This window comes from Apostichopus japonicus, chromosome 13 (genome assembly GCF_037975245.1).
Source record: "Apostichopus japonicus isolate 1M-3 chromosome 13, ASM3797524v1, whole genome shotgun sequence".
NCBI lineage: Eukaryota > Metazoa > Echinodermata > Holothuroidea > Aspidochirotida > Stichopodidae > Apostichopus > Apostichopus japonicus.
Window position 1 is genome coordinate 87,815 of NC_092573.1, and position 15,599 is coordinate 103,413.

Here is a 15,599-nt window from a genome sequence, read left to right on the forward strand (position 1 = left end):
GACATTGTGTCTTTTGAAAAAGACAAGGTTTGGTGCACAGTATTGACCGTGTCACACAATGGAAAAGGAAACGTCCAAACATAACTTTTGGGCACCACCAACCCAAAATTTCTGTGTTGACTATATATCAATTCACCAAATATTACAAATAATCAAATCTTTCAAACCGTATTTCAACACTATTAATTTCGTGTAGAAACAGTATTTTCCACCATCATCTCTCTCCAAAATGCCATTCAAAAAGTCTGTTGTACTATTTGGCAACAAGGTCTCAAAACTATTGTAACATACTTTCTCTATGAAACTACTTATAACAATCACTCATCATATTCCAAACACTTCAAAATGCTTGACATGATGTTGATATCAGGGAATTTATCCAGCTGTTCATCAGAGGTGATTTTGTTTTTCAAAGTAGTGGGTTTGAACTTCACAGACAAATATCTAAAAAATAAAATGCCTGTCAATATAAGTTTGTCACAATGAAATGCATCATCTGAGCAACTTATTTTGGTTCCACAAAGATTAAAATGAACTTGGCAACATAAAAGTAAAAAACAACAACCACAGGATATCCTCATAAGGGTGAGACAAGTTGGTTTATAACATAAACATGTCATGAGACATGCTCAAGATTCAGTGATATAGTATCTACCTAGTGTAATATGTACTGGGTGATTGGAACTCATATCTCTTTCAAAATTAAAACAATACTTTATCATGAGTGTCAAAGAGAGGCAGGATGCATGAATGCACTGAAGTTCGAATTCCTGAGATTTTGTCTTTGAAAGTTACTCAAATCTGATACTTGCGAAACGATACATGCTGAATACATACAATGTCAGAGATCACTTGTTTTCTAACATTTTCACAGTAACAGCTATAAATTCTGCACAAGACTTACACAGTGGCATACGCAGAGATGTCCAGAGCTAGTTCAGCTGCCCAAGAGACAATTATGTTGATGGGGCCCACCCTCCTCCCCTTCCCTTCCCGTCCCTGCCCTCCCTCCTTTCTCCTTTCTGCATTTAGGAATCTTAACCTCTGCTTTGCATTACATTGTAAGTACTTCTTACATTAATTTCTTTCAGTTCTTTGTTTTTTAGATGCTCCAGGGGTTCAATAAAGTTCTGCACTACATTGATGTCCAAGCTATCTTTCACTTCTGATAACTGTTTCATAGCTTCGCCACAGTCCTTCAGAGCCATACCTGACAAGAAAGTAGGAGAAGAAATGAAGTACTTGACCCAGAAATTCCAAATACACTGATTGTTCCATTTTATGATTAAAATGCTCTGTGAGTATTCTTGATTTAAAGTGATCTTAAAAAAGCAAACCCCAATTTGATTGCAAATTTGTCAAGTCTTGTTTTAAGACACACAATTAACTTTGATAAGTTGTTGACATTCAAAAGAAACTGCTATCAGTCCAGGTTGTATTTGGATATGATACTTTTAAATTATTCGAAATGGTCATACAAACCTATAAGGCTTAAAGGTTGTGAAGACTCGCTCAAAAAGAAACGTCTCATGCCGGTAATCTGACCAAGTTTCGAATGAGGTGTAACAGAAGTGTTAGACACCACCATCGATCCTAGAAAATACACACACAGAGCTTGCTACCGTCGGTAATTAGACACTAGTGTACAGTCAGTACATACAGCTGTGGTCAATACCCACAGCACAGTGTACAAACAATACAGCGATGGACATCTCAGGTCCAGCTAAAGATAACTAGGTATCACGTTTCATTACTGTACTGTCTGCATTTTGTAGCGACACAAAGAAAACGTAACTTCCAAGCAACGGAAAGTTAACTTTTTCAGATGGCCGCACGCGGTTTGGGGCGAGTCTTCAATGCCTTTAATGAAAGAGGCTGGACTACTAAGTCTAATACACAGACCATTACATCATTTCCTCAGATGCTACACAAAACTCCACAGGTAAACATAAAGAGTTTAATGGCCTCAAAAGACATGTACAATATGCAATGTGTTACAAATATTCAAGGCTGCTGTGTTTTTCCTATACAAGTTTAAGGAACATGTTTTGGCTGAATTTTTAGAATGCATTAAACCATGGATTAACATTAACAGTTGTCAGACATTCATAAACGGTGTCGTCTTTAAGGGAGCATTCTGGTGATTTAGCATATTTTAAAGGAGAATATCTTGAATAGCGTGATAGCTACAGAGACATTACTAAGTAGCACTCAATCTTCTTTTTTTTGTCATGGATTATCACACACAGAGTAAATATTACTCCTATTAGGAGCAAATTACCATGAATAATTGACATATATGTACAAGCTTGTTTGATATCATATGCAGCAGGACAGGGTACTCAAGTTTATACCAAAATAGGACTCTTCGCCTAGATCTTGGCTGTGTTTCATGAAGCATTCTCCAAGTTGTGCCTCCACCTGTGGATACCTGCTCGTCGTTGTTTGCCCTCTCATTTTATTCATGGTTCTGGCGGTACTCACTTTGGCACGATTGACTGAAAAGTAGAAAAATCAAAACCGATGAAGTAGGTGAAGAGTAAACATGTAGGGAGACTGTAGAGAAAGTCCGAGAAAAGTTGGCAAAACGGGGAAAAAATGATAGTACAAAAGTAGGAATCAACAGATGTACCGACAACATTTATGTTCATGAATAGTGAATATTATAAATACTTCAATGTAAATATAATAAATATAACTGGTAACATTTTTGCACTGCACCCTCAATAACCCCTTCCACCCCACCCACTCAGTATTCTGATACAGGATGTACTCAAAATGCTCAAGATTAAAATCCTCCCACTGATTTTCATACAGTAGGCAAGATCTGATCAGCATTCAATCAGTGTTGTTACAGCCCCATTGAATAATGAAGGCCAAAGAAGACAAAAATGATACACACTGCGTGCAGTACTACAGTATATGCAGCTCCTACAATACAACTGCAACAAAGAAGAATCATAATAACAACAGTGAATTGAACAGCACAAACTCACAACATACAGAAGATGTGTTAATTGCTATTTACCAAAATGATAACAAAACTTTAAATAATATAAAAAAAGATAAAGATACTCTGGAAACATTCCTTTGGCAGGGCCTGTTTGCAATACCCAAACAGGCAAACTTTAAAAACTTTGAATTGGCATGTTATAGGAGGTGATTATGAATTAACATTTTCATTTGGTGACAAAAATTAGGACAGTGCCTTTAGTGCATACAGTATCAGGTGCAATCTTTTTTTGTGGAATTTACCAAAGAAGGTTTGATCAAATTGCCAACCAAACTCAACTACCTACTTTAAATCATTAAATTCAATATTAAATTGAATGGACCTTGCAAAACAAAGGTTTGAGGTGACAAATAACTATAGATCAAACAGATTATACACAAAAGCAGAGCTAGTCATCTTTCAGTGAATACTTTCGAAATTTCATCTTTTTATCAACACTACATTTGAATGCAAACTGCAACATGTGTAAAGTCGTTATATTCCTCAGATTTGCCAGATATTCACAATATGGAGCTGTAAATGAACATGCATTATAGGCTTCAAAATGGTAGATTCTGAAGGAGACCTTAGATAGGGTCATTGCGGGTGCAGTGCTAGAATGTTACAAGTTAATAGGAATTAATATGGAGCTGGATGGTACACCAATATCGACTGAACAACAACTTTGAGAAGCCAACAAGATTTGAGAGGTGGTGAGAGAATGAAGACTTGTAGGCTTCGGGAATGGCTGAATCTGAAGAGAGATCCAATTTACCTGGATTTGGCTGCAGAAATTCAATGGTTTTTGTCATGATTTCATCAACTGCTGCAGTTGTGGCATCAATTTGCTGTAGGAATTACAAACAAAAAGTAATTATCTTTCAAATTAATTTATCAATCATTTACAAATAAATACACACATAAAATCCATGTTCAATGGATAGAAAACTTTAAGGTATGACTGGGACTTAGATGATTCAGGTACCCAAATGAACAGCTGTAATTCAGTTATAGGCACTCTGTGACTCCAAGTTGAACTGTTGGCTCAAACCACCACATTCTTTAAGTTTACATCTAGTACACAAACATGGAATTGCTTCTTATTTAGTGCGAACTGATCTGCATTACTAACCAGTTTAAGGAAAAGATACTCTGGATTTAACTGTAGAGAGAAAAGGAGTGGGAGGCAGTGAGGGCAAAGAAGGGGGAAAACAAAATTAAGGGGCGGGATAGGGGGGCGGGATAGGGGTGCGAAATAGGGGTGCGAAATAGAGGGGTAAACAGAGGGAGAAATAGTTATAACAGAGCTCTAGGGGAAGGAGGGAAGAGAAAGAGGGTGAGGGGAAGAGAGGGAATGGAGAGGGAGGGAATGGAGAGGGAGGGAAGGGGGGATGAAGAGGGGAGAGGTAAGGGATACTATCCAAATGCTACCTGAGGCAACTGCAACTGAAAATAAGTAACCAATGCCTGAACAGGTTGGTGACTGTGCCCTGAAATATTGTTTTTACTGCATTTAATTCATGTATAATATTAATAAATTTTATGATGTTAACTTTACAGTTTTCCTCAGACTTTATCTCCAGAATCATCTAAGTTCATTGCACATGTCAAGTTCAATGCCCGAGCTAACCTGTAAATGATTAACTAGATGAAGCCAAGCACTCAAATAATAACAAAGATCATCAATAGAAGTTGGATAACTCTTAACAGATAATACAGTACAAAGTTTTGAATGTGTGAATGGCTTTCATTAATAGTCATTCTCTGGTACACATTGTACAATCATGCTCAATTGATGTGACATCTTGTAACTATATACAGTACAGTATATAAAGGCAGGACATGAACGTAGTCAAATTAACATCTGATACAGAACATTATATGTCTTGACATGATCCACTCTGTTATTTCCTTAATACAGTAGTTCTTCTCTGGTACACATTACAATTATTTCACACAATCGCGGTGACATATTGTACAGTATTGCTTGTCACAAAGACTATCAGAAGGAGAAAAGTTGTACTGGGCAAGCAAATTGACATTTAATGCATGTTTTATGAATTATTAATATGTCTTGACAAAGTTGACATCTTCCTGTGGTCGTCTCATCAATCATTTCAACTATGGTATATGGAGGCCAACAGTCTAGAATATTGCAATAACATTTTACTTTTTCTATTAATTAAGTTATTGACTGTGTGGAGCAACCAGTTGCCAAAGTGCAATTTTCAACATTGTCAGACAATTAAGACAAGCAACCTATGCAGCACATGTAGTATGTACAGTACAGTATGTATATAATGTGATATATATGGTTTTATAATCCCAAAACTCATTGGGTTTGGTTATTTATGAGCAACAAGTTTACCTGTCTACTCACAACCTTAGCACTCTCGCTCCACCCGTCTAGGGTGAACTGGCAACCTTTGCAGCTAAGGGTGTACAGTGCTAAAAACGTTTACCAGTTCATTCTAGACAAAGTACAATGGCTTGACAGAATGCTACCGTTGTGAGAACACAAGTGAGCTACTATAGGATGCTGAGGAAGTAACACCTGGGACCAAAGAGTCCTTCTGAACAAGCGATATGTTCTTGCAACATTTATGACGCAACAATGATCTTTGCATGAGCTACAGTACTACCGTATTGGAATTAACTCAATGACAACAGAGAGTTGAACTGAAATAGACCTTGAGAAATAGTTTTTGAAACATATGAAATCTGGATTTTTTTTGTTTAATGTGAACCACTGCAATTGTCTAGATGAGGCCTCCATAGTCAACATGCTCTTTTACAAGTTTACTTTCTATATTTTAACAATTTGTCCAATAGAAAGAATATATTCCTATGTACACAAATGTAATAGAAATATGTGAAAGGATTCTTGCCAGCATACTGTACATGTCAAAACGGTTTAGTGATCACTGCTTACAGCCCAAACTTTATATAGATAATAAATTTATATAGATAGAATAAAGATTACACTGGTCTAGCTGTCTGTTATGTAGTAGATCTTATCAAATACTGTACTGCACAACTTATCAATGCATCTCTAGATAAACACAGTCAAAACCAATATATATCCTGGTCAGGAATGTCTCATATAACGTACATGTCTATGAGCAATATAAATGCACAATGTTAAGTGCCCATTAGTAATACTGTGAGTATTATAACTGTAGGTCTCTAGTACTGAAGCATCTCTTAACTTGTACTGTAATACTGAATGTTCATTTTACAAGTACTTTCAATGAATTTATATGATTATATACTCTTTCCAATATCATAAGTTGTCAGTAATAGGCAACAAAGACAATCAAATTTGTATTTTACTGTTTGATTGAATCATTGAAGTCTAGTCTGCATTTACTTAGATTTCATATGAGTCCACAATGATTGAAAGTCCAACAACCTCAATCATTCATAACAAACAAACATTACTGTACATAGAGGTTTATATGCACAATTATACATTGTTTGCCTTAAGATAGAGGGGATGGTAGGTGGGAATAGGGAGGTAATCAACAGGAAGGGAGGGGGGAGAAAGGGAAAGAGGACATCCAGAGAGGAGGGGAGAGAAGAGAAAATAGAAGAAGTAAGAGAAGAGGGGAGGGAAAACAGGAGAGAAGAGGGGAGACAAGAGGGGATGGAAGGGTAGGAAAGGTCAGGGAGAGAAGAGGGAAGGGAGAGGGGAATGAGAGGGGAAGGAGAGATGAATGAGAGAAGGGGAGAGAAAAGGGAAGAGAAGAGGAAAGAAGGGAGAGAAGAGAACAATCTGAGACAAAGAGAGAAAAGGAGAGAGAAGAGGGGAGAGCAAGGGAAGGAAGGGAGGGAGAGAATAGGTAAGGGAGAGCAGAAGAGGGGAAGAAGGGAGGTACTGTATCAGAGAGATTATACAATGCTAACTGATGGGCAACTACATCTGAAATTATTAACCAACACTTGAAGAGGACTGTGCCTGTGTACTTCATTTCAAACTTCTAAAATTACCCAGGACAAGACTTGGGATCTTCCTTGGATCTATTGACATACACAGGTGTGCGTGTGCACTTTCAATGTGCCAAGTTTTGACTCTGTCATTGACTATGGTAAATACACTGTGGTACAGTTGTAGTGCCTTGTGAAGTGTCTACTTGGTTGTGTGACTGTAATTACAGTTTGTAGACTGTCATACAGTGTACAAATATGCAAACTCACTGTTGCACACAATAAAGGTAGGTGTATTACCTCACCGACACACTGCCAGTGAGTCATTACATCATTGTAATAATAATCACCATATATGGTAAACACACAGATAGTACTGATATGTTTGGTTAGGATATGTAGAGAAAAAAAACCTCTCATCCTGTATTAAGAACAACCCTGACAATTTACTGGAGTGTTTTATTAATTGACCTACCCTCCATCACACCATTGTATGCAGACCGTGAACTTTTGTGAACCAGTTAAACAGTACCGGGAATTCAGTTGAAACAATTTGACAACTCGTAATGCAGTACAGTAGGACATGGCCTAGTGTCATATATACTAATGGTAGGCATAGTGTACAACACTGTACTGTACATTGAAGACAAGTTCAACAAAGTAGGTTATATATTAAACACATTAAAGCCTGAGTTATATTGAAATTGCCTACCTACAAAGTTAACATGTTCAAAATAGCTAGGAGTTTTCCGGGCTCTAAATTGTTCCCAGAAAGATAAATGAGGGTTAAATTTGAGGATCGGCTGAGTTTTTCTGAAGGGAGCAGTGAAACTGGAATTACACAACAAACTAAGTATGATATTCAGGTGACCATAATTTTGGTTATCCTAGCATGTTTGTTTGCTATGCAGATCAACTTTTATGATTACTGTGTGCCACTGTTAAAAGACACACTGTAGGCAATCTTAATTTAGCGTGCTGCGGTACAGTATTACACTGTTTAAACGATAATTAAGTGTCTAAAGAGCTATAAATCTTCTGCATTTTATGGAATTTAGGTAATTCTGTCCTCAAGGAAACAGAAACTTTAGCAAATTATATAACAGTACTTTACGACATTTGAGTTAAACCTGTTGTGCAAAAGTTTATAAGCATAGCAATATTATGCTATGCAAATGGGAAAATCATTACAAAACTTTTAAGAATATTTTTGTACACAGAACCTTGGTACTATATTTGCATAAATACTGTAAGAGCGGTAAAATGCAAAGTAGCAGCTAGCTAAAATATGCACATTCCCTCATGACCGTGGATTACGAACTTTGTCAGTCAGGATTAATTATTACGACATGCTTCGCACATAGAAAAAGTGTTACCTTCTTTACATAACCACAAACAAGATTTACCTTAGTGATATGATTCTAAACAAGCTATAAAGACAAACTGAACACAGTTTTATGGCAAACTGTTATTGTTTTGGACAAGGTTTAATAGTCATTTTTAATCAGCAGGCCAGACACTTCATTTTACAGATCAGTTATCAACCAAAGATATTTAGTTCTAATATTTTCTCGAGCTATTGTTATTATACAGTATATGCAGATATTAAAGCACTAGTCAGTCCTTATGACACAGGTAGATGGTCATGCATACATGCAATTAGTATGCAGATATTTAAAGCACTAGTCAGTGTTAATATGACCAGACAACATCTTTACCTGTGCATTAAACACAGCGTGTTGGGTCTATTTCGTGAAGCAAAATTTAACCTGACCACTACTGTGCTAACTAATGAACAAGTGTTTCCATATAATCTTCACCATTGGATGAAAGAATGGTTGAGAATGATGCACCTGGATATCCGCCTTACCCTACATGTCAAACAAGCCCCAGCGATAGGAAAAGCTGACCTCGGAAGACGCTTCCTCCATTAACAACCTCAAAAGGAAACCATTCAGGAACTAAAAACAACCACATCTCTTTCCCAGGAGTTACTGTATGTGCCTGGTACTACAGTAGTTCCTGGCATAGATACTTAATATAAGAAATTAAACCTAGCTTTCACATTCTCATGTATACAGTAGTGGGAAAATGAAACTTTTGGTATCAGGTTTCTGTCAGAATATGGAACAACAAAATTAAGCTTTCACCTCAACATACTGTAGGCCTATGCTTGCTTTAGTCCACCATAAAATGGAATCACAGTAGTTCATAGTTCATAAGTATACCTGAAATGTGTAAATTTTGCATAATTTGCTGATATAAAAGGTATGAATCAAAATTTGAAAAAAAGTTCGGTAAAGGAAAGTTCATTTATATGTAGACTGGAAATAGGAGTGAAATAAATGTCATTGTTTTGATTTTTTTTTTTAATTTTGTATTATCATATGCACCAGGAAGCTACTGCTCATACTCACTGTCATACACATACGTATAACCATAACAGCACAGTACAGTATGTTGTAAAAATATGTAATGGCACTACTAATCACTGCACTATGACATTACAGTAGACCTGTATAATTTACCAGGTGTCATCCAAACATGGAAGAATGTGTAAAATTTATAGAATCTATTGCTTTCAATCAGATCAAAATCTATAAAACAATGTGTACCACCTTCACGAACAGCTGCACATTTGGTTTATTTAGTGAAGTATATACTGTATTGGGAATTGATCAATGGTCTGTTAACACTGTATGAAATCTCAATATGCTACTGCATGAGTACACAAGGACAGTATTGTACCCAAGTACTGTAGTACTCTATTGTCAAACCAGAATACAGGATATTTAACTTTCTCGGTCAAACATAAATCTGTACTTCCCGACAGCTCCCTCCCTTACCCCTAACCCCATCTGCCCATTGTGCTACTGTAAATAGGATTCAGTGTACTGTAGGAAAGGATGGAGATATTGTATCTCCCTTTGTAGAATGTTCACAGTCAAACTGAGCTCACAGCTTCAAGTCCCATATCTAAGATTCAAAACTGCAGTATACTGTACTGCTACTAACTAAGGTGAGTGAAGTCACAGTTTCAAGTCCCAGTTCTACGACTCAAATCTGCAGTGTACTGTACTACTTCGAACTGAGGTCACAGCTTCAAGTCCCATTTATAAGATTCAAAACTGCATGATACAATACTGCTACTCACTAAGGTGAGTGAAGACACAGTTTCAAGTCCCAGTTCTACCACTCAAATCTGCAGTGTACTGTACTACTACGAACTGAGGTCACAGCTTCTAGTCCCATTTATAAGATTCAAAACTGCAGAATATGGTACTACTTCTGAGGTGAGTGAGGTCACAGCTTCAAGTCCTGATTCTACAGCTCAAAACTGCAGTATTCTGTACTACGAGACAGATTGTGTGAACAAATCAGCAGCATCTATAAACTAATTTACAATGTGTAAAATCAAACTTGTGAGGAATCTAACTTTAATGGGGCATCCAGTTTTACTACATTAATCAGTAAAGTGAAAATTACTCACAAAACTAAAGGTTAAACAAAAGAGAAAGATCAAACTCTTCCTAGAAGAATGTGCACAGTAATTGACATTATTAACAGGATATGGCTATACACTGTACGGGTTGTCTTTGTTTATATATAAGTGACACTTTGTAACCCCAATATTGCAAAGTCTGCAAATTGTTAATTGCAAATACTGTGGAACTCTTTCATGTATAAAGCCTACACAGGGAGATGAACAACTTGCTATATACTGTATCTACAGTATAGAAGAGTACTTACCCACATTTAATCGTGTATACATTGCGTTGTTCCAGAAACAAGGTGCAATATACAGTAAGATATCATACTATACTATCAATTTGACACTTAGAGCATGCTACTACCATGAGTGAGCACACTAGTGGTAGTATGTACACAATGGGTTCAGCAGGAAATTAATTTAATTGTTTAAAAAAAAGCAAACAACTAGGAAAAGTCCTTCATGTTGACAAAAGACCCATAACAAAGTGTATAGTGAAAGCAGTCAGTACAGGTGTTGAACTGCTACAAGATTACATACAAGATATACAGGTCACACTACATTTAACTGCCTAAATGAGAGTTATTTTAAACTCACATGGAACGTGGTCAATTTTCAGACTGATCATACTTCCCCGTGTTACTGCTGACTATACTACATACAGTATGTGCCAATAACAGCATACAATATATGCTATGTCAGGAAGAATGTGAGGCCATGGATCACAAATTAATGTACTGTAGTAAAGCTTTTGTAAACAATGTAAGGTTTTGATTCTGTGATTGATCCCAACTCAACTGTCACTGCTAGCGCTCTTACCTAAATAAATCTACACTACTCAGTACGGTATCTTAGGGTTACATAGTCACTCTGTGAAAAATCCATTTTCTCCTATATATTTCTTTATCAAGAATTAATCTATGGTAAATCCTATTAACTTTCCTAGTAGATACAGATCTGTATAACTATTAAACCTACATGATAAATGCATTATTGAATTATGGACGGCTTTTAAACATTTGTCTGGAAAGGAGTGTGATATACAACAGAACCCCAGCTTTACAAGACGATACATCTGCCAATAGAGTAGGTCCAACTTAAGACACAATATTTAAGAGAGAAAAGTAAGAGGGAAGTGGTGCTGGGGGAGGAGGGGAGGGAGGACTGGGCATCTGGTAAAAGGAAATTGGATGTCTCTAACTTGATATTGAAGAGCTTTAGTGCGTTTAGTCATGTAGAATATCAGCCACGAGTTTACAATTTACATGAGAGACACCCCAATACTGTAGCTAATTCATGCCTTGTATTGGCTCTCCAGTGATAGACAGTCAATGTGCTGTTCCTAACAAATACTTTGCAGCTTCTAATTCTTGGCAGACCTTGTTTCAGTAGTATTGCCAGTAATACCTGGATCAATGCAGAACTGTATTACAGAGGACAAGCCTTCGGCGAGTCTCACTCGAGCGACCCGCCCGTGTGGCGGTGGGGGGAAAGAGGGAGCCTGCTACCCCCTCGGATCGACGGAGGATATTTCTTTCCATGCAAAAATCCCAATATATACTGTATGGACCCTAGATCAGGAACACAAGCAGTGTGTCAAGTGTACAAAAACCATAGATCTATATTGGCATATATATACATACTGTACTTCTAACTCAGATTTGCTTTCATAATCTTTTAAAAGAGAAATGTTTTACACATCTATGTAATAAAATGCTGGTTAAATGTTACTTCACAGACAGAGTGTGTTTCACAAAATGGGCTTAATTTTTAGAATTACTACCTTTTTTTACTCTTTCCCTCCTTATGCCATGACCCCACCCTCCCTTTTTCTGAGTAATTTTACCAAAATTCAAGCACTACAGGTACAGTAGACCATACTGATCAATATAATAGAATATGTGTGTATATATGTTTCTATATCACTGAGACTAAGACAAAATACATGAGGCCAGGTTTACACAGTTACAGAAACCTCTATAAATATTTAACCACAGAGGTACTTTATGCAGACTTAACTCAAACCTATTAGGAGCAAAACAAACATCACCATAGAAACAAAACAAACAGAAGTGGTCAGTTTAATTTAAATACTGACAGATTAAATTTGCGCCTTCCTCACTGAAACTTCCAAAACTGCTAACAAAACCTCAAAATTAAGATACTGTAGCTGGTTTGCTTTTCAGCTATAAACAGTATGTCTTTACTCATCATTACATTCCACTGTAAAACAGATCAACACAACTTCATTAAAGTAGCTATTCTCCCACCTCATCCTCACCACCCCCTCTCCTTCCCTTTCCCCTCCCAAGACATATGATGGGTTAGAAAGGAGCAAGTAATGTTATGCAAAATATACAGTTTTAAGGGTTGCTATAAGCCAATGGAAAAACATTTGTTTTACTTTTAAATTAATACTTTGTATTATTCAAGATAACTTCACAGGAAAATTCAAAGTGGTTGTGCTTTCTAACGATTGTAGTATAACACAGGAGAATCCTGTGTTTAAACTGCCCAGGCTATTTAAATTAGAGGTAAAAACAAACAATGGCACTGACCTAATGGGCTAACAGTAGATGGAATGGAGATTTACTTCAGATACCGTTGACTACATTAACTATGGGGCTTAGAGATACTGTAATTTAACTTTGCAACACAATGGTCTGTGTACAGTAACTAAGAGGTATTTTCTAATACTCAGGCTGCGCAAGTCTCATCTATGCCTAACTTCCTAACATTTATACTATATGCACACACTGACAGGTAACAAATTACTGACAGCATTGTGACATTGATGGAAGTATCGATGGAGAAGACTTTCGGTATCGAAACATCGTGCTATGCATCTCCACATTGCCATCAAAATGGGGTCAAACAAAGAACAACTGGATGATCCTACTTGACCCACATAGACAATCTAATGCGGAAAAGCAGTTTCACCAACACAATTTAGTCAGTTGTAATAAGCAAGTCAGTATACAGGCATATAAAGCACTTGTGAACTTGAGGATAAAAATGAACCTGTTCAGTCTGGGTTTATTTTTTTGTTAACCCTTTGTCTTTTATTAGTTTCCTGTTTTATGGAAGTGTGATAAAACTATGATAACCATTGATACAGTGAGTAGCAGGAACAGTTGTTCATGTACGGATAAGACAACTTTGTGACTTGATATGCAGAAATTGAGGGATTCGTGTAAATTTGTTTTAACCTTTGTCTTTTAGTTTCCTGTTTTATGGAAGTGTGATGAAACTATGATAACAATTGAAACAGTAAGTAGCAGCAACTGTTGTACACATACATGTATGGATAAGAAAACTTTGTGACTTGAATTGCAGAATCTGAGGGATTCATGTAAATTTGTTTCGTTTTCACTAAGTACTGAGACATTTGGTGGTGAAGATGTGGGATGACATTACAAGGAATCAGATAGGAGTGGGTAGGGGGGTTGGGGATTCATGATAATGCTGAAGAGAACTCTTCATGAGCTGACAAAGAGGCATGGGAGAGCAGACAATGGGGTGATTAGGGGTTGGTATAAAGGTCAGTGTGAGGGGGGGGGGGGGTTGGGGATTTATGATAATGTTGAAGAGTACTCTTCAAGAGCTGACAAAGAGGCATGGGAGAGCAGACAATGGGGTGATTAGGGGTTGGTTTAAAGGTCAGTGTGAGGGGGGGGGGCAAGGATACCAGTGTTATATGTGGTATCAGCGTTGCTTACAGTACACTTTACCTTTTCCATAGCTACATATTCCTCAGAAATCTGTGTCTTCTCAGCGCCTCCAACCTTTTCGCTAACATACTGTTGGAAAACAAAATAAGCCCCAGTTAAAACAAACCATAAAGTTGCTGAAAATATTAACTAATATTCCCATGATAGTACACAACAATGTTAAGGTTATCTCCTTATCAAGGACAATCGTGTATGAGGACCTTAATTATAGGAATTGTCCTTAAGGGATTAGCTTCTTCTCTTCTTTGTTTTTCCTCTTCTCTTTTTTTGGCAAATTTATTGGTGAAGTTTTTTTAGGTTATACAATACTGCATGCACAATTTGTATCAGTTGTCATAAGCTTTGGTAGGTTAATCTGTACTTAGGAGTACATGTATACAACCTGTAAACAGATATCTGAGACAAATTAGAGAGAAGTAATTTAAATAGAATATTCTACATACTGTACACAAAACTGTTATAGTCAGTAGTATTTGTCTATCACATTGCTGTGTGATACTCTCTGGCAACATTATTCTCTGTACAGTACATGCTTGTAGATCTGGAATAAAACTTAGCCGTTTGTGCGTGGATTCTGAGTGCTGACCAAACAGAACCATTAGGAATAGTATACTGTAGCTTCCTAATATTGCACCTTTATCTAACCTTTATAGGTCTGATCAATGTGAATAGAAACTATGATCTTTTTTTGCTTGTTTGTATTGGATTCTCATTTGTTTCCTCTATAACCTGTTTATTCACTTCTGTGTTTACTTCTGTGGATCAACTTCCTCCCAATACCTATCAGGGTCTACCAATATATGAAAGATATAAAGTTACTTAACTTTCACAGTAGTACCTACCACACTTCCTTAAAGGTCAGGAGTGTTGTCCAAAAAATATGCTAGAGAATCAAATAAATGGTTGATGTTGTTCAGATTTCAACAAGAATTCTACTGCGACATTCAAGAAGTTTTCCTGACTACGTCATATTTAAATGTCCGATTGAACCCTCAACTCAATGTCTGAGAATAATATATATGGAGGATCAAAACATCAAAGAACAGCCAGTTGGGACAAAGTTCTCGTATTAACAGTAAAAACAATTCCTCACCTTTACAGTATCTGATAGAAACATGATATTAAACTATGAGTGCTCTGAAGCCGGACATGACAGTACAGTCTAGATAAAACTGAAACCAAGAAAGTACTTTAAAAGCATTTTATTTAGCATGCTAACATTTTGGGAGCTATGCATTAATGACCTTTACATGATCTCAGTATATTTAAAACACATTAAGACATGCTTTTACGACTTGTAGTTTATACATGTACAGTACGTCAACATACAGTATGTAAGTTTCTAAATGGCGTATTTAAATATGTGCTGGGGAAGACACTGCTAAGCAATCAATGTGTGATCTAAAGTCACTCTTTAAATGAAAAATGTGACCTTTCAATTTAAAGTTTAACACCTTCA

The 15,599-nt window shown here is 36.7% G+C and overlaps 1 protein-coding gene across 1 annotated transcript in view; it reads right to left on the bottom strand.

The window, feature by feature from the left end:
- The window catches only part of LOC139979100 (endophilin-A3-like), a 38,692-nt gene that overhangs the window by 17,531 nt on the left and 5,562 nt on the right, over positions 1-15,599 (bottom strand). The window contains exons 3-6 of the mRNA XM_071989768.1: positions 14,141-14,209; positions 3,768-3,840; positions 2,355-2,498; positions 1,077-1,210 (exon numbers count right to left, since the gene is read on the bottom strand). Of these exons, the coding sequence (XP_071845869.1) occupies positions 1,077-1,210; positions 2,355-2,498; positions 3,768-3,840; positions 14,141-14,209 (420 nt within the window). The remainder of the gene's footprint in view (positions 1-1,076; positions 1,211-2,354; positions 2,499-3,767; positions 3,841-14,140; positions 14,210-15,599) is intronic.